General features: G+C 41.3%; 2 protein-coding genes across 8 annotated transcripts in view; both read left to right on the forward strand.

The window, feature by feature from the left end:
• On the forward strand, nucleotides 1–13,408 carry nsdhl (NAD(P) dependent steroid dehydrogenase-like). Of its 2 annotated transcripts, none has more exons than XM_036569350.1 (8): nucleotides 1–63; nucleotides 217–304; nucleotides 1,699–1,860; nucleotides 2,948–3,094; nucleotides 3,290–3,418; nucleotides 5,177–5,319; nucleotides 6,996–7,098; nucleotides 12,274–13,408. In XM_036569350.1, the coding sequence occupies exons 2-8, from the start codon at nucleotides 284–286 to the stop codon at nucleotides 12,604–12,606; spliced, it is 1,038 nt and encodes a 345-aa protein (XP_036425243.1). In that variant the 5' UTR covers nucleotides 1–63; nucleotides 217–283; the 3' UTR covers nucleotides 12,607–13,408. The 2 variants fall into 2 exon arrangements, with proteins under 2 accessions (XP_036425243.1, XP_036425244.1); XM_036569351.1 differs by having other exon boundaries at nucleotides 2–63; nucleotides 241–304.
• A 4,122-nt stretch (nucleotides 13,409–17,530) lies between these two features.
• The window catches only part of znf185 (zinc finger protein 185 with LIM domain), a 48,874-nt gene continuing 46,324 nt past the window's right edge, over nucleotides 17,531–20,080 (forward strand). For 4 of the 6 annotated variants that reach the window (XM_036569353.1, XM_036569357.1, XM_036569356.1 and 1 more), the window contains exon 1: nucleotides 17,531–17,730. The gene's annotated coding sequence lies outside the window, so the exon portion shown is untranslated. The remainder of the gene's footprint in view (nucleotides 17,731–20,080) is intronic. The other 2 variants (XM_036569358.1, XM_036569354.1) reach the window with 2 other exon arrangements.

Consider the following 20,080-nt stretch of genomic DNA (forward strand, 5'->3'; position numbering starts at 1 on the left):
CGTGTTCAAAGTATTTCCCACCCGCGGGTCGCTGAACTGCAGGCCTTTCACTGAACCCCACAGGTGAGTTGAGAAGCCAGCGCTACCTGCTCTGTGTGTTTACTTGCTTTCGTTTTCGACGTTTTTAGTTCGTCATTGTTGAAACTCATTCCTATCAGCTTCGGAAATCTCATCTGTGTAACATACCTGACATTTTTGTGTGCAGCTGACTTTAAGCCTTCTTTCTGTGCTGCTTCTCAGGGCTGTAACGTTAGTCCACTCCGTATAGGAGAGTGCGTTGGCTATGGCGACACGTATCCGGCCGGTGAGTGTTACATCTACTACTTTTGTAGAATTTCTTGGGCCATATTAAAAAATCTCAGTCCAGTCAAGTCCGTGGGCCAGCTGTGTTTTTCTTTTATTCTCATTTAACATTTTGCCATTTATGTGTTCAAAATGTGCCAAAACTACAACCGTAAAAAACAGGCACTGCATACTTGAACAATTAAAAAATAATTTCAAATAAAAACAAATTGCTTTATATAAACAATATACTATAATAGCTGCAGAGAACTGTTAAACCTCTTTAAATGTCCCCAGTGTACTGTAGGTTTTTTAATACTGCCCACTCGCTTGAACTGGACACCTGGCGCTGTCCGATAGCAGAGCCTGTTTTATATCAACAGCAGGACTTCAAAACAGCAGAGGGCGCCCGCGAGCGAGTCTTCGATGAATGGGAGTAAATAGAGCTCAACGGCTAAAAAGTTAAAATACACCGATCAGGCATAACATTATGACCACCTCCTTGTTTCTACGCTCATTGTCCATTTTATCAGCTCCACTTACTATATAGGTGCACTTTGTAGTTCTACAGTTACAGACTGTAGTCCATCTGTTTCTCTGATACTTTGTTAGCCCCCTTTTACCCTGTTGTTCAGTGGTCAGAACCCCCATGGACCCTCCCAGAGCAGGTACTATTTGGGTGGTGGATCATTCTCAGCACTGCAGTAACACTGACGTGGTGGTGGTGTGTTAGTGTGTGTTGCGCTGGTCTGAGTGGATCAGACACAGCAGTGCTGCTGGAGTTTTTAAACACCTCAGTGTCGCTGCTGGACTGAGAACCAGTCCACCAACCAAAAATATCCAGCCAACAGCGTCCTGTGGGCAGCGTCCTGTGACCACTGATGAAGGACTAGAGGATGACCAACACAAACTGTGCAGCAGCAGATGAGCTATCGTCTCTGACTTTACATCTACAAGGTGGACTGACAAGGTAGGAGTGTCTAATAGAGTGGACAGTGAGTGGACACGGTGTTTAAAAACTCCAGCAGCACTGCTGTGTCTGATCCACTCGTACCAGCACAACACACACTAACACACCACCACCACGTCATTGTTACTGCAGTGCTGAGAATGATCCACCATCCAAATAGTACCTGCTCTGTGAGGGTCCATGGGGGTCCTGACCACTGAACAACAGGGTAAAAGGGGGCTAACAAAGTATCAGAGAAACAGATGGACTACAGTCTGTAACTGTAGAACTACAAAGTGCACCTATATAGTAAGTGGAGTAATTAAAATAATTTTGTGGGCTAAATAGGATTGTGCCACGGGCCTGACGTGGCCTTGTGTTTGACACATAGGAGATAGATAGTTATTGACTGCTGTGACAGTGACCCTTTGATTGTCAACCGCTGGGTTTATGTTCACTCTCACCAGAGCAGCAAGCGGTGCGCTGTTATAGGAGGCTCTGGCTTTTTGGGTCGACACCTTGTTGAGAGGTTGGTGGACAAAGGCTACTCGGTTGCTGTGTTTGACATCAGACAGAGCTACGAGCTTCCAGGAGTCACATTTCACCAAGGAGATCTCTGTGATAAACAGGTGAGCTGCAGGCTGTGCTCCTTTAAAGGGTGTTTATCAAAATTTGCTAAGCTGCAAATTTTAATCCACTGTTTTTGTAGTGTCATGAAAACCAGTGCATCTATTCAGCCTACAGCAGTTTTACGATGGCATTTTAGGGCCACTGTTAATAAAAATAAAAACAGTAGACTCGTCGTAAAATGTCGAGAAAAAAAAGTCGTAATATTTGGGGGATAAAGTGGGCTAACTGTCGGGGGGCTAACTGTCGGGGGGCTGCGATAACGCGTTGGGGTCCCGGTTGCTGTCCTGGCGCCGGAGCTCCACTCACTCCTGTCTCTCTGTGGATCATTTTGATCATCATTCTCACTGTCTGTGAAACTTCATGCCCTCTTTGAATGGTGTGGAGATGGAGCCCCGATAGCCGTGTAGACGACCCTGCCTGAGATTCTCCTTCAACAACACAGACAGACAGTTTCCTCCGAGTCCGTCTGGCTCTTTATTCCAGATAAACACAGTTTCCTGCTCCGCCGTTTCAGCCGGTTCTTATACTAATAACAGGCCGGTGCTGATGTGCAGGAGAGACAGGGAGACTGAGTGTTTCTTTATGGGTGAATCGATATGAAAGTAGAACTCCACCAACTCACCGCCCCTCATTTAACACGAGGAGGTGCTGCCTTCAGTTTGCAAAGCCTTTGGCCACAATATTGACCTTTCCTGGTATTAATGCCACTTCAGTGTTGTAATTCTACGACTTAATTCTCGAAATATTACGACTTTATTCTCGAAGTCTACTTTTTTAATTTTTATTAACAGTGGCCCTAAAACGCCATCATACAGTTTAGCCCCACCCATTCACACTGAAGTTATAAAGAGTGTTTCAGCCTGTACTGCTTTTCATTGAGGCACAATACGAGGCAGCCAGCCAGTCATTTACATGTCAGTCTTCAAGGAACAGTATCAAAAACTGTCTTTTTATTGAGCGTGGATTTAAATGGCTAATGAACCACCACAAAAGTCATAAGTATAAAAAATAAAATGCAAGAAAAATGTAGAATATTGCACTTTTTCATTTTACACCCCTTCCTTGACTCTTTCTTGTTTTCCCCAGGCTTTACTCACAGCTCTGAAGGATGTGTCCCTTGTGTTTCACTGTGCCTCTCCTGCCCCTTTCAGTGATGACCGAGCTCTATTTCAGAGGGTCAACGTCGAGGGCACGCGTACAGTCATCCAGGCCTGCCAAGAGGCTGGAGTGCAGGTAAGAGCTCCAGACACACTGGGGTGATTCAAGAGAGTAAACATATGTCTATTTCAGGTTTTGCTGAAGCCAGTTAAGTTTTACTGATTGTCATACTCTCCTAACCAAAACACAGGATGGTCTGCTATGGTCATAGGAATGAAAGCATGGAGACTGTTTGTCTAATATGTCTTGGCCTTATTATATGTTGTGCAGAAACTCGTCCTCACCAGTAGTGCCAGTGTAGTATTTGAAGGAACGGACATAAAGAACGGAAAGGAGGATTTGCCTTATGCGAAAAAGCCCATTGATTATTATACAGAGACCAAAATCCAACAGGAGAAGGTAAATATGTCTTGTTTTTCATAAGTGACACTCTTGACATGCCCACATCATAAATGCCTTTTCAATACCCTGTTCTTTAACTAAATTTATTTCTGCTGTGAGACAATCAACCCTGTTTCCAAAAAAGTTGGGACGCAAATTGTACATAAAAACAGAAAGCGACGGTGTGCAAATCACTTAAACCCTGTATTTAACGTAAAATAGTACAAAGACAATATATCAAATGCTATAACTGAGAAATGTTATTGTTGTCAGCAACACATTCCAAAAAAGTTGGGACAGGGTCAAGTTTACCACTGTGTTTCATCGCCTCTTCTTTTAACAACACTCTGTAAGTGTTTGGGAACTGAGGAGACGCTGCTGTAGTTTTGAAAGTTTTCCTTTGTCATATTTTTCATTTCATAATGCGCCAAATGTTTTCAGTGGTGACAGGTCTGGACTACAGGCAATCTCTTAATACAGAGCTCTGCTGTTGTAATACATGCAGAATGTGGTTTGGCATCGTCTTACTGAAATAATCAAGGCCTTCCCTGAAAAAGACGTCGTCTGGATGGTGCATATGTTCCTCCAAAATCTGTATATATCGTTCAGCATTAATGGTGCCTTCACAGATGTGTAAGTCACCCATGCCATGTGCACTAATGCCCCACTGTACCATCATAAATACTGGCTTTTGAACTGTGACTGATAACAAGCCACATGGTCCCTCTCCTCTTTAGCCCAGAGGATGCAGCGTCCATGATCTCCAAAAAGAATTTAAAGTTTTGATTCATGAGACCACAGGACACTTTTCCACTTCGCCTCAGTCCATCTTAAATGACCTTGGGCCCAGAGAAGGCGGCAGCGTTCCTGGATCCTGCCTATATATGTTTTTTTCTTTGCATGGTAGAATTTGAACTTGCATTTGTGGATGCAGTGATGAACTGTGTTCACAGACAGTGGTTTTCAGAAGTGTTTCTGAGCCCATGCAGTGATTTCCTCTACAGAATCATGTCTGTTTTTAATGCAGTGCCGTCTGAGGGCCAAAAGATCACAGCCAGTAAATACTGGTTTTTGGCCTTGTTCCTTACATACAGAGATTTCTCCAGATTCTCTGAGTCTTTTAATGATATTATGTACTGTAGATGATGAGGTCTTTGTTATTTTATGTTGAGAAACATGATTTTTGAATTGTTGCACTATTTGCTCGTCTTTCACAGAGTGGTGAACCCCTCCTCATCTTTACCTCTGAAAGACTCAGCCTCTCTGGGAGGCTCCTTTAAACCCAATCTTGTTACTGACCTGTTGCCAGTTATCCTAATTAGTTGTAAGATGTTCCACCAGTTGTTTTCTTTTAGCATTACACAACTTTACCAGCCTTTTGTTGCCCTGTCCCAACTTTTTTGGAACGTGTTGTTTGCGGCTAATTCAAAATGGCATATGTTTTTCTTTGTACTGTTGTCAGTTGAATATAGGGTTTAAATAATTTGCCCATCATCGTATTCTGTTTTCATTTACGTTTTGCACAGCATCCCAACTTTTTTGGAAACAGGGTTGTACATTCACGTGTGATGAGCGTGGGCTTTTTTCAGCTGAGTGAGGCTCTCCTCAGCTCTTTCGCAACTCGCCTTAGCTTACAGAATGACATCTTGCCAGTCTCGTCATCAAATTTGCATGACTTTATTAGCACAGTAGGACTAGACTTTGGATGCACTTCAATAGGGCCTCAAATGTCTGGTTAATAAATTATTTCTCTTTCTCTTTTCGTCTGCTTTGTAGCTTGTCTTAGAGGCCTCCAGTAAAGAAAAAGGTTTCTTCACTGTAGCGATCCGTCCTCATGGCATCTTTGGCCCTCGAGACCCCCAGCTTGTACCCATTCTTGTTGATTCAGCCCGGCAAGGCAAGATGAAGTTCATCATTGGGTGAGTAAGAGCGATTTTGGATGATTCGTCAGATACTTTACAGCTCCTATAACCAGCCAGTACGTCTTCTCTGGCTGGTCATATCATTTTAAATCATCAAACGTTGCGTCTCCAATCACGTGACCCTTCAGCTCTTTTGTGCCTCCTTTAGTTTCATTAGGCTTTTATAACTTTGTGCTCTGGTGCTTCTGACTATTTAGTTCAGTTTTGCTGTAGCTATGCTGGTGATATTTATAGGCTAAAAAGAACCACTTTATTTGTTGCATTAAACCATACAACCACTCCACCATACAACCACTAGGTGGCACACTGACCTCAGGGACATAGGCAGTACCTCAGTGCCTTTGTTGCACTCTGGCTAAATGTGATCAGAGAACGTTTAGTACAATTACCACAGCAGAAATGATCAATTTTATGATCAATTCTGTTTTTTCTAATATCCTGTTATAAAAACAGACGCACATCACAGACTAAACCTCATGGGAGGTCAGATCTCAACAAAGACAGCGCAGTCCCATTTCTTCTTTTTACCCCTACCTCTTGTTTTCAAGTGTCACTTTGGAACTGAATTACAGGGTAGTGGTTGAAATCTTCCCTCTGAAATGGGACCCTCAAATAAAAAGAGCATCACTTCATTAACAGCTACCAGCGCTGCTCTGTAGGCGACACTGCCAGTCTGCAGTGACAGCAGAGGAGGGTAAAGTTCAGCTCCTCACTGCTGGGCTTTAGTTACATTTAGGGCATCATATGATCTTCAAAGAGGGGGGCAATTATTTATTATCACCCACCACTAATTCTTCAGTGATATGAAGCTGATGAGTCAGCTGTTCTCCAGCTTCTCGTTCTGATTTTCCTGTTTCAACTTAAATGGTGCAGCAGTTACGTTCTGGCACTTCAGGCCTCAGAACTGCTGGACTATTTAAGGTGGAACGGGAAAGTTAGCTAGCTGGCTACCTAGACATTAGCATGCTATTAGGGATTTTTTTTTAATGCTTGTTATGAAGAAAACAACCATAATACACTGAAACAACATTAAACTAAGCTAATACAGTGGTTATTGTAATTTTTAATGGAGAAAATTCTCACATTTGTGGGTTTCTTTGGTCTCTTGTTCAGCCATCTTGCCGGTTTTTCTTTTTTTTTCCCTCATAACTCTCTGTTTGGAGTCTCTGAAAAACCTCCGTTTGGGGGGCCAAGTAGCCCCAGCACTTCGCCCTACCCCTCTATCTCGAGACGAGAGCATGTAAAACAGAGGGCTAGGGGCTAAATGGTAGGGGCGAGGGGTGAAATGGGATTGGGCCCAAGTATGTTCATTGATTTTAGTGGGTAAAAATTAAAACTTAATCATTCATAGTTAATAAGAAGCATTTTAATATTATTAGGACATTTAATCTGTATAAGGACACTACACAGAAAGAAACGCCCTGTGAGATTTTCTTTTCACAACCATTTCATGAACTTGATCGGATTTGTGTGGCAGGATTATTTGCTGAAAGGCGAATCAGAAAATTGAAGGAACAGATTCCATTATTTGGCTTGGAGGGAAAGATGAGATCAATATGTGATGTGTGGTGAGAACTCATTTGCCTGCCGATATCCATTAGGCTGCACAGGAAGCTGTAGATGGATATTTCCATCCGGAGACATGATGTGGATCTTTTGTGTGAATTTTGCAGAGATGGATCAAACTTGGTGGACTTCACTTTTGTGGAGAATGTAGTTCATGGTCACATCCTAGCTGCAGAGCACCTGAAGCCAGACTCCCCACTTTGTGGAAAGGTGTGTGTCTGTGTTTGTTCGTTTGTTTTTATGTGTCCTTAATACAGGAGACTTGCAAAGGGAAGTTTGAGAATATATTATAACACATGTATACAAGGAATACAGTGTTAAATTTGATATACACTGAGTTTCCTACCTTGTACACTACACTAACCATACCCACCATTAGTGATGTTCTGCTGGGTGCCAGAGCTTCACACTTGGGTCAGGAAGGTAGGGCACTGGCAGTTGAAGCTGCCTATCAATGCTTGTTTTATATCCTGAAATGACATCATCAGTGATGACTTGAAACCTTGTTTAGGGATTGCTTTGAGAACGGATCCATCTTGGCGGACAAACGTCTCGAGGCCCCATTTACCCCATTTAGAGGACTCTGTCACTCTCCAGTTGAAGCACATAATCATTCTTCAAATTCAGATCTTGCACACAAATAACTGAATTGACATCAATGATGATCATTAGTGAATTGAGCTGGAAATGAATCCAGGCTTACAGATGTCAGTGATTACATCAGTTAATTGTAAAATTATGTGTACCTAATAGCATAATAAGCTCTTTCAACATACAGAAAGTGAACACGGCTGTAGGAGAACGAGGCTGCAGCGTCAAAGAACAGTTAAGTCTAAAGAATCCGAGGACGCGAACCAAAGAAGTGACCGCGCCGTTTTTACGGCGAGCTGAACACATTCTGGGTGATGAGCCCAGCTGTCAGTCAGTGAAGCTTCATGATGGCTCCTGTGATGCTGGTGAAGATGAAGCTGATCCTCCGGGAGCGACTGGCGTTCGTTGGCGGTCGTGATTGTTTACCTCTGAATGAGCCGTGAAGCAGCGTGACGCTCTGTTCTTTTGCGCATGTGGGTCAGTTTAGGAGCTGATCTGCTCAGACTGATGTCTCATACAGATCACATTTAAAAGATAATCTGAACAGCCAAACAAAAAATCAGATTTGGTGAGAAAATCAGATTTGGGCCACTTTTACCTGCTGTGTGAACGTAGCCTAAGCTCCCATGTCCCAGACTGGACATGGCGGAGTCACACGACCACACACACGGTAGTAAGTTTTTAAGGGGACAGTACATGAACACACAGAGTGGGGAAAGGATTAACAGAATTAAAAAGAATTTAAATAACCGACATGGGCAAGATTACGTTGGTTAGAGGTTCTGAATGTCGGTTTCGATTACTTTTCGATTAATCACCCAGCCCTACATACAATACAGTTATTTTCTGCTGTTTGAGACGTGACCACTGAGAACTGACACTTATATTTCACAATTCACAGTCGACAACTGAAAGTCATCTGGCAGCAAAGTGCAAGTGCTGACAGTCAAATCTGTCAGCGCTTTTGAATTAAAACTATTGGGAGTATAATATTAAAATCTAAATACAACTTCAGAGCCAATATTACTCGTTATTGAAGGGTTTTTTTAAAGCCCCTGAGGGTCTCAATTTTTATATCAATCAAGCCTTAATAATTACTGACTGCTGGTTCCAACCCCATCAGTGTTTCTGTGCTTGTTCTTGGACATTCGTATTTATGCATCACACAGTAACTTGTTTAGCATGTTGTTATCACTGATGTGCTGAGAATGGTTGACGACCCCAATGATCTCTGGCCAGTAGTGGTCCTATGGTGGTGTCTTTCCATTGTAGAGTGAAGTAGGTTGCAAATTGTACAGCAACAGTCGCTATTCGTTCACCTGCAAAGTGCACCTATATGGTAGGTGTACCTAATAAACTGGTCAATTGGTGTGTAGTGAATAGATCTGTTCTATTCTTCTTATTTTTTAAAAAAAGGTAAACTAATCAAAAGAAGAAACTGTGAAGTAATAATACTAATTTTCAGTGTGCCCTGTGCTTATCATACACTTTTCTGCTCAAGCACACCTGATTCAACTCCTTAGTTAATTACCCAGTTTAGAAGGCGTGTTGGGCGTGTCCCATGTGTTTGAGCAGGATCGTCACCAAACTGTTCTGGATTCCAGCCCTTCAGAACCGGAACTGGGCGTCGCCTACCAAGGTTTTTTGCACATGACATCAAACAGCACGGAACGTTTAGTGTGACAGATTTATATTTCTCATTTGTCATGTTTTTTAAGCATCTATGAACACCTTCATAACACATTATAATGCCTTCATAAGGCATTATAAACATGGTTTATAATGACTTATGAAGAAAACCAAGTACCTATCAGCCCCTCCCCTGAACCCCCTCTGACATCACACTCAGCATGAAGTCACTGTGGAGTGAAGGCCTGGAGAGGGAGAGGGGAGATAGTAGAGAGCTGTCATTGTAATTTGTTCCCTCGCTGGTTCTAACGTCGAGCGCTAGAACCCTTCACTCTGTAACATCACTGCTCTACGGTACAGTAATGCTAATTTCTGCTAGCATTCTGTTGGATATGCAGTGTTAAGTTAGTGCCAAGCTAACGGTGGTGTACATTACCTTTCCCACATTGGGTAAAACACTGATGGCAGCTCTAGTTTAAACTCTGACATTTGAAGCCTGTAATGAGCTTTATTGTGTATGTTTTAGTGTTTCAGTAAATCCTTCAGTAAATACTTCAACTTGAAGCCTCACTCTGAACACTGGAGGAGGCTTTAGTACAGTACACTTCACTTTACTTAGAGCGGACTAATGTGTTTATAGGTTCTTATAGACATAATATTCATAGAAAGTGTTACCTATTCAGTAATAATAATAATAATAATAATCATCATGGTTACACTTTCTATGAATGTCGTGTTTGTAAGTATGTATAAACACATTTATAACGTTATTACATGATTATAAACATTTATAAAAATGAATTACACTGGATTACTCTTTACAGCCATGTGTATTATACATTATGAATTGTTAATATAATGCATTATAAGTAGTGTTGATAACATGTTATACTGTCAGTGCCAAAGAAGTCAGTCTCAGCTTGGAGAGCATAAAGTAAAGACAAATACCAAGCTAACGGTGGTGTACATTACCTTTCCCACATTGGGTAAAACACTGAGGGCAGCTCTAGTTTAAACTCTGACATTTGAAGCCTGTAATGTGCTTTATTATGTATGTTTTAGTGTTTCAGTAAATCCTTCAGTAAATACTTCAACTTGAAGCCTCACTCTTAACACTGGAGGAGGCTTTAGTACAGTATGCTTCACTTTACTTAGAGCGGACAAATACGACTTATGAGCTCTTATAATTTGTTATGAACAGTACTTATAATGTATTATGTTAACAATTCATAATGCATAATAAGCATGGCTATAATGTGTAATGCGTTTTTATAAATGTTTATAGCCATGTTTGTAATGCCTTATGAATGCATTACATAGATGCTTACAAAGGTGACATTCATAGAAAGTGTTACCATAATCATCATCATCTTGATCACTTTCCATTTTACTTACAAAAAAGTGCGTTACGCAGGAAGGTGCGTAAGACATTGGAAAGACAAGATATTACCACTCAAATAAAATAACAGCTCAATTGCAGTCATATGCAAAAGTCTAGGCATCGGTGGTTAAATTACATTTTGTGGATTTTCTAAGTGAAAATATCCTCGACAGAGAACAGACTTCGGCACATTTTAATGCAGTTTCTTTTTTATTTGCTGAATGGAACATACTGGGGGAAAAATAAAACATAAAATGTGTGTAAAAGTCAGGGCACATTTGTACATTGTACAGTTTACTTTTATTGATATGTTCAACTCAGTAAATATTTAGAAATTCTGCAGTAAGTTTGCAAAAAATGCCAATTTAAGTTCATATTTAAGGTTATTCAGTGTGTGGGATGTATTAATTTGTTTTTACTTAGAAAATCGACAGAACATAATTTGTCTCTGGGGTGTTCAATCTTTTGCATATGACTGCAAAAGCTATAGAAGGAAAAACATGACCCCACAGGCGTCTAATACTCTCTGGCACACTATTCCTCAGTATCCCCCTATTCCGTTTAATAATACACCAGTCCAATCTACTGTATCAGTATCAGTACTACTACTACTAATAATTGAATGATAATAAATGAAGTAATAATAAAATGGTGGAGTTTGAAAGACTGTGTGACTGTAAGAGGAGTAGGAACTGGATGAGTAAAGATACGATTGAGGGAGGACAGAGGAACAAAGAGGAGGTGGGGTGTGGTGAGGTGTGAAAACTTTGTCATGGGAAATGTTAGATTGAATGGGAGAGGAATTTAAGGCATGGACATCCTCCCAAACTTCGGTTTTAATAATGGCATTTATTTTTATGTAGGTTTAATGTTAAGGCAAGGGAACATCTGGGACCATGTTTTCTTACGTTTACATTAATGGTATGTAGCAACCGTTCTTATTCAGAGTGACTTACAAAAGTGCTTTGTTGTCCACTCAGAGTCCAACTACACTCGAGCTAAGACACTGGGAGAATGAGAGCTGGTGCTGATACCTAGAAAGAAAGCTACAAAATACAGAATTAAGACGTAGCAAAAGTGCAATGCAAAACATTTCGGTAAATGTTAGATTACTGTTTATTTTAGCGCTTCACATAGAGAGTCTTCAGAAGACTTTGCTGTTCGGACATCTGGACATTCGTTGCAGCACTTGGGTGCCAAGATAGGGAAGAGACTTGATGCTCGTCTTTCCAGGATGGCAGGTCAAGCCGAGCTGTACTTGAAGCTCAAAAGACATGAGGTACGGAATGAGTTTTGACCATTGGCGTAAGGGAGAGAGGGGCTGGTCCATTTTTGGTTTTGGAGGTAAGCCTCTGGGTTTTAAATCTGATAGGGGCAGCTAGAGAAAGCCATTGAAAAGGAACGCAACAGTGAAGTGACCAATTCTGGATCCGCGGTAAGGGCCCGATGGCCTGCATACGAAGACCAGCCAGGAGCAAGTCTTCAGATGTCAAGAGGCCGAACAGCACCTGGGTGGCCTCCCTAGAAAGAAATGGTCGAATCTTCCGGATGGTATAGGTTTGCAGTATGAACTAAGAATGAGATTTGGTCATCCAATGGAAGATGGAAGTCCATGAATGTCTTGATAGAGATGGCAAGGTCAGGGTGATGACCTGTAGTTCCAGGGATGAATAGCAGCTCTTGGATCATTACTTAAACTTGGCCATTCAGATGTCAGAATAGGGGAAAAATGCAGCCATGCTTCCCTAAATCCATTGTATCTTTTTGTTATGCTTTCCCCACAGGCTTACCACATAACCAACGACGAGCCAATCCGCTTTTGGGACTTCATGTCTCAAGTGCTGGTGGGTCTGGGCTACGATGCCCCTCGCTACCACCTGCCCTACATGCTGGTCTATGGAATAGCCCTGCTGCTCTGGCTGCTAACCGTGCTGCTCCGCCCCCTGATGACCATAAAGCCCACCTTCACCCCCATGCGTGTGGCCCTGGCCGGAACCTACCACTACTATAGCTGTGCACGGGCCAAGCAGGACATGGGCTACAAACCACTGGTGAGCTTGCAGGAGGCTATAACACGGACCGTGGCCAGCTACCCACATCTGCGGAAAGGAAGCTAGTGTCTTATCAAGTCCATTTTAATTGCATTGGGTCTGTTTTCGGAGTAGGAACACTGATCATGCTTATTTAGGCCAATCCTGATCTCAGGGACTGATAAGCAGTGCTTTTGTTCATAATGCTGGCTGCAGAGTCAGTTTACGGTCATTTATAATCTCTGGGCTGGTATTCATGAAGCGTAATGCAGACGAATGCTCATCTGCAGTCAAATTCTTGCCTGTGTATACACAGCTTTTGTATTCCGAGATGCTTTGTGAATCTCAGCCCTGCTGCAGTTATGAAACTGCTGTTTGAGCCTTTTGACAAATGTCCTGGATTACCCATGTTTGCTGTAGAGGCCTGTATATTAACAAAGCACTTTTTCATACCTGCCCCAATATTACACTCTTTTTGACTTTGGTCTATATGAATAGTCTTTAAGTGTTATATTCAGCTGGTCAGGCCTGTTTTTTTATGTATCTTGGAATGATGATTTCATTGAATGGCTCTAAGAACACTTTATCTCATATATATCGCTGCTGTTGGAACAAAACCTCATATCTCCATAATGAAGACCTTCTTGACTTTTAATGTAAGTCAGTGGAACCAAACTTTTTTCCAAGTCATTTTGGGACATTTGTTTGATCTATTCATCATGAAATGTACACACAATGTAAAGGGCAAGGCTTTTTTAAATTGTCAAAAACTGAAAAATGACAAAAATGGAGATGCGAGGTTTTGTTCTGACAGCAGGAATATGTATAATTTATATAATCAGTTCACTTTTTCCTGTATATTTCTCAATAAATACATTGTTAAATTCCATTTTGCTATGGACGACTCATTTTTCTCATTTTTGATGTGTTACAGTGTGAAAAACAATGAAATAAATAGGTTACAGTTCAGAAAAATCAATTTTCTACACTTCAAATCTCAAACACTTCAAATCAACAACTGGCTTTGCACGTTTTACTGTACATCTTCAATCGTCATTAAGTCTCTTAACTATTCTAAGCATTTACTGTATCTTAAGTAGTAACTGTTCATTTTCAAGTGAAAATATGAATGTAAACAAAGTTAAAGAAAGTTCTAGAGTAATAGGGATGGGCCAAATTTGTCTGCTTGCTAGCGTTGCGCAACGCCCTGCACATATTCCCACTCCACGCCCTCAGTCGCAAACGCCCTTCTCCAGCTCTGCCGAATCCTTTTACCCCTTTATCTCCACTACATCACAATACATCACAGTGACCATGCAGATACTCATGCGGCTCAGCCTGTCCTGCGGTGCATTACTGGCATTCCTGCTCTCAACATGGTGACAGAGGGGGGATGTTGATGAGATACCTGGAGTTCCAGGAACAATGATACACATTGCAGCTGAGTTTGTGACTCACAGCCATCAGCGCAGGTCGTCCGACCTGTTTGTGCCGTGGGTAAGGTGGTAGCTGGGGTGAAACTGTTACAGGGCCGTCCGCTGAAGGGTGAACGCACAGCCGTCGCTGCTGGCAGTTTGATTGAGTTAATGAATATTGTAGAACAGCGTTTCTCAACTGCAGTTCTGGGAGGTAGCTCGTAAAGCTGGATAACTTTAGCCCAAAATGAGAATCGTTAGGAACGCCCCTGGCCTCTGCTACTGGATTTTCTGCATAGTTCTACTGCAGTAATATAAACAAAGTCATTCCCAGTGGTTTGATGTGAAGAGTCCATTGTAGAACATTATACAACAGAATATGAGAAGTGTTCTAACCGTGCTGTTATTTCGCCATAACATCTCGGGTCTTGGGGCGGCACGGTGGCGCAGTGGGTAGCGCTGTTGCCTCACAGAGAGAATGGCCTGGGTTCGATTCCCAGCCGGGCGACCAGGGTCGTGTCTGTGTGGAGTTTGCCTGTTCTCCCTGTGTCTGCGTGGGTTTCCTCCGGGTACTCCGGTTTCCTCCCACAGTCCAAAAACATGCAGTTAAGCTAATTGGACATGCTAAATTGCCCCTAGGTGTGTGTGATTGTGTGTGTCTGTCTGCCCTGCGATGGACTGGCGACCTGTCCAGGGTGTATCCTGCCTTCCGCCCAATGACAGCTGGGATAGGCTCCAGCACCCCACCGCAACCCAGAAGGATAAGCGGTTTAGATGATGTATGTATGTATGTATGTATCTCGGGTCTTTCACAAACACTGTGTCACTCCGCTGAGATGCCGTTGCTAAGCAACGACTTTGACAGCTGTAGGAGACTCTCGAGCCATTTGACCGTTTTTACTTCTTACTTTGCCACAAACAGAAAATGGACACTTTTAAAATCACATTTGACCAACAGCTGATTTGATCAGACTCTGAAGATGAGACGACACTAAATTCCCAAACTGTCAGTTGGTCTGTGTGGAGCTGGAGAACGAACTGCTGGCTGAGCAGCGAGTGGGCGGTGTTCATTACTCTGACGTAGCAACAAGCTGCTTGTTAAGGAACTATAATTTGGTGAAGGAACTGCGAACATTAAAACATATTAAACGCCGCGTTCACGGCCCAGTTTATTAATTTATTACTTTATTTATTTAACTGTTGTATAAAAGCAAAAGAACACTCGAGGAGTGTGTTATCACCAATAACATCATGGCTGTGATGATCTACGGCGACCAAATCACAGCTGTGATGTTATTTTGTGATAACACACTCCCTCTGTGTTCTACTGCTTAAATATACAGACTCAGATTCTTTGAAGTGATGGTGGAACCAGAGGTTCCTAAGAATGTATAATTTCACATCAGACCACTCCAACAGACTTTGTTTACATCGTAATGGTTTATTTATGCAGAAAATCTGAAAAATTGACAGAATTCCCTTTTATTTAATCTTGCTAAATAAGCAGTTCTGCTTTTTGAAATACTCCCTAAAAGAGCCACTTGTGTAGCACCATATTCACTTAAAAGAAAGCAACTTTTATCTGTAGCATATGGTGTATTTTTCTGTTTTTGATGTACTTTGTTGTACATTTTGATGTCCTTTTCTGTACTAAGAAATACCAGACAACAAGTTGGCTTGAAACACATAACAGAAGCTAACTCAAAGGAAAATTACTGTTCATGGTTTTGTTTGACCTCATGCTGCAGATTGAGTTAGACTGAGTGATGAGTTGAAAATGATGGAGGATTCCTTGAATTATTATTAATGATAAAGAGTTATGAACAATAATTCATTACTTATTTCTAAAGAAATGGCTCATTTGCAGGGAAGTTACACAACTGCAGTGCAGGTGGGCCTTTCAGCCTGAAAACACTGTTCTAGAAAGTTGCAGAATGTTCCTCAATGGCTCAGCGCATTAAACAGAGAGCACTGTTGGAGCCACACCTCTTCCCTCTATGTTGTGTTACCGTTGACAACGATACCCATCCTGTAGGTAAATAAGGTTGTCCTCACTTCTCCACAGGGAGCCACTCAGCCGTTCTCTTCCTATCCTGCTATCAGCACAGATGAGATTCTATATTATATTATATAGTTCACTAAAAAATCAAATATGTACAATTGTCTGTATGCTGTATGATATCTAATTGACATGTTTGGTGTCTGAAGTTTGCTTCTTTAGTTTTGCACTGATGTTTTAAGGCTAAAAGTAATAGAAATCTATGTGGGTGATAAAGACTTCTTTAGCTTCAAACCTCCAGCGCAGGACTAGGCAAACTGTCTTGGCCGATAAACTAAGTTTTACGTATTTCACTGAAACATTTCTTAATAATAATAATAATAATAGAATTTTATTTGTATGTGCCCAAGGACATTGTACACAAAATATTAAATTAAAAATTAAGATTAAAATATAAAAAAATAAATCACAGACATAAATAATTGGGTAGACAACTAGGTCAGAATATTAATGAATACTATGCCCCACTTCCATTTTCTTTCCCTTCAGTTTTGTGATGTTCCTGTGCTTTTGTTGTTGAGCTCTGATTTTAATGCTAGGTGCTCTGGAAACCAGATAGATAATTAACACTATTAATCATCTATTAACACTATTAACACTATTAATAAGTTGAGTGTTAATATGATTAACACTCAACTTAGCTTGACAAGGATGTTGCTATGAAATCCCAGGTGGTTGCTAAGGTGTTGCTAGGCCATTACTAGTGTGTCCCAGGTGGTTGCTAAGGTGTTGCTAGGCCATTACTAGTGTGTCCCAGGTGGTTGCTAAGGTGTTGCTAGGCCATTACTAGTGTGTCCCATGTGTTTTTTTTTTTTAAAAAGCCAAATTGTTAATGTTTTAACTGTCCACTTGTATTGTCCATTTATGTAAGTGCGAATTTTGCCAAGATAAAATTCCTCATACATGCTTGGCCAATAAAGTAACTCTGTAACTCTTTGACTATTTACTACATAGTGTTTGTTTCACTATAAAGTGAACATTCTAGGGAACTAATGTAACAAACATCTAGAAATAGGTCAAATTATGCAAATTTGCAACCCTCTCTCATAATTAGAAATATTAGATATATTGACAAGATGTGCCGTATAATATTGCTGTATATATCATATAGGAAGCTATTTCTGTCACAGAAAGCAATTTCAAACTCAGTTTCTGGTTTTGATTGTGATGTGACTGTATTCCCATGAGGCCTTGCTCCAATTAAGACCATGCACACTGTGTGCTTTTTCAGTGAGCTTTGTGCGATTGGTCCCACTGGAACCTGGACGCATCTTCCACTTGAACTGATCTTGGAGCTGTGTCAGCGTTTCAGACGTGCAAGGTCAATTCAGGGGTCAAGCAGTTAGAACCGATCCTAGACCAGCTGTGGTGCTGGGTGAGATATTTGCTGAGTGATGAGTTGTTTATCTCTCACACCTCTTGTCTTTGTCTGGGCAGGTGACACGTAGAAAAAAAATGTGAGATTTAGGTATATAGAAAAGGACTCCTCCTATTACACTCCTCCTGACGCGTACACGCCCACCCCAGGCAGTCAGGCTTCTCTAACTGGCTCAGCTAGTCAGTCTATGCCAACGCCTGTACCTGCTCACTCCAGGAGACAGCTGTCAAACAGGTAGCCTTCCTCAGGGTCGCTCCTGCTGTTCAGTCCTTCATCCAGCCTGAGCTTCGTGTAGCTCCCTGGGCCAAAATCAGGTGTTATTCAGCTTTTTTTTTGGATGTGTATTTTCTAAGACCAAGGTAAGATTGTTTGTGAAAGAGCTTTTTATGGTGTTACAAGGTTCAGCTAATGTTGAGCAATGTTTGCCGTTGTTGGAGACGTTTTTAATGCCTTTTTTAAAACATCTGTTTATCATCTGTAAGGCCAGCTGAGCCTTCCGACACACTTAAACTTTTCATGGGGGCACATTCAAGCATGCTGAGCTAGGATATGCTTATCATATCATAGGCTTAAAGAGATATAGATAGGATGGATAGGATAGATGATCTTAGATCAGCATGTATGAGCTATGGATCTTTCCTCTGACGCTGAGTGTTGCTCTAAGACTGTTTGCCTTCATATAACCATTTGCCTGCCACTCTGTTTGCTAGGCATGATTGCTTTCTTGCTTTTCTCGTCCAGTCCTGCGTGCTTGCCTTTGGAAGTCGTTTTGTTTGGCTGTGTCGCAATGTTTAATCTTGCCTCACATTGTTTGGTGCACAATGGATTTTAGACAAAAGCACGAGTTTGGATCAGGCAGTCAAATGCATTCAGATTTACTATACAGACCAATTACTTGATTATGTTCATACTTTAATTTGTGCTTCGGTTCTGGAGGGCTTCACCAAGGCAGAGCTTAATAAGCTTGAAGCTCATTAAAGCCTTTCATGAGTTCAGTCATGTGTGGTCAAGCAAGGAAGACGCTGTTCTAGCTCTTGAACTTGACCCTCTGATTTAGAAGCACTGTCCAGATTTCACTGGATGTCACTGCTGTTGATCCCACTTTAATGGAAATATAATTGGAATATCAGTGGCATTGGGTCCACAGTGTTGGAATATTAACTGTGTTTAAAGTTTAAAAGCCCTTTGGTCTACTTTCCTGCATGAAGAGTTTCCAAAACATTATCTGATCTTCATAATAATAAATAAAGATGGGCTTGTTTTTACAACACACGCAATATTTTACAGTGCAGTCTTAAAGTAAAGGTTCCTAAATGGTTCTCAGCTTGGAATAGGAATAAAATTATGGGTTTAAACAACACAAATGGTGGATGGAATGATGCTACTTGATGGAGAAGTGCAGGAAGTATTCCAGTCTGTAGGACAGAATCAGTGGTTTCTTCTGTGGTAATATCCTATTCCTATTCAATGTATTTCTTGCTGTAAACTCAAAAATGCAGATGTTTTTAGGAGCAGGAGAGGTTTGCAGAGAGGCTTAGCTCTCACACTGGGCTTCTTTGTCTCGTTGGAGCTCTCTGTGGTGGTTTCTGTTTTGTTTTTTATTCATATAGCTGGCCAAGACAAACCCACGCTAAATTAACTCTAACCTGTGTCTTCAGTTGCGCTCTTTATAAGACGTTACATAGAATTTGCTCATAAACAACATGTGATATGTGAAAATACTGTAAATGCTGTATGTTTATGTGCTGTCTGTTAAAGAAGACATGCAGAAAGCCGTTTCGGCCTTTATTGAACACAACCGTACAGTTACAAATATGATTGATAATCAACTAAAGTACTTTGTTGGATGTCATCTTAAATATGTGTGCATAAGAGAGAGAATGTGGTGTGAAAGTGGTTGGACAGGCTAGAGAGCATGGCTAAGCAGTGAGTCAGGAATTCCAGATGTCAGAAGGATGAGTAAACAGCCCCCCAAAGCATGGGCGGCAGTTTATTTACTTCAGTGAAAAAAAAATGATTTACGTAATTTACTTCCTTATTCCAACAGGGGAACTACAAAGGCAATGTTTATGATAATGTTTATCAATGATTTCACTGCTTTGCTTACAATGTGCATGTTTTACAGTTTTGTTATATAGCTATTGTACTACATTTCACATTATTAGGAAGCATGAGAGAGTAACAAAGCAAATGCTTCAAAAATCTTTTTCCATCATATACCATTAAATATATGCACTAGACATATATGTTGATATATGGCTGAAATATATGTCCCATAATTGAAAATGGCCGATAAGTAAGTTGGCATAAATGTCGCATACAGGGTGATTCAAAAAGATTCATCCGGTTTCAAAGCACCGTATTTTTATAACCGTGAGGCGCTGAGGAACCAATCACAATCCAATTGAAAGAGGGTGTCACAGAGTTTTTGACTGATTCCCTTCAGTCTGAGAGGAGATGAGACCCCTGAGCAGAAAGCGTTCTGCGTTCTCCGCTTCAATAAAAGTGAATCCGTCATAACTGTGCAGTGTGATTTTCGTGGGCAGTGAAGCTCCAACAGCTCAGAGCATTCGTTGTTGGTTCCACAACACTGGATGATCTCCGAAATCGCACTGAAAGAGCCGTGAGTGCAGCGACACCCGACACGCTCAATCGAGTACGGGCTGAATTTGACTATGGCATTGATGTTGTCTGTACAGCTGGAGGAGG

This window comes from Colossoma macropomum, unplaced genomic scaffold, assembly GCF_904425465.1.
Source record: "Colossoma macropomum unplaced genomic scaffold, Colossoma_macropomum, whole genome shotgun sequence".
Classification (NCBI taxonomy): Eukaryota; Metazoa; Chordata; class Actinopteri; order Characiformes; family Serrasalmidae; genus Colossoma; species Colossoma macropomum.

Excerpts from the sequence above, each read along its gene's own strand:
- nsdhl (XM_036569350.1), top strand. The coding sequence starts at position 284 with ATGGCGACACGTATCCGGCCG. Across the intron at positions 3,095-3,289 it reads GCCAAGAGGCTGGAGTGCAG|AAACTCGTCCTCACCAGTAG; the intron begins GTAAGAGCTCCA and ends TATGTTGTGCAG. Across the intron at positions 7,099-12,273 it reads ACTCCCCACTTTGTGGAAAG|GCTTACCACATAACCAACGA; the intron begins GTGTGTGTCTGT and ends CTTTCCCCACAG.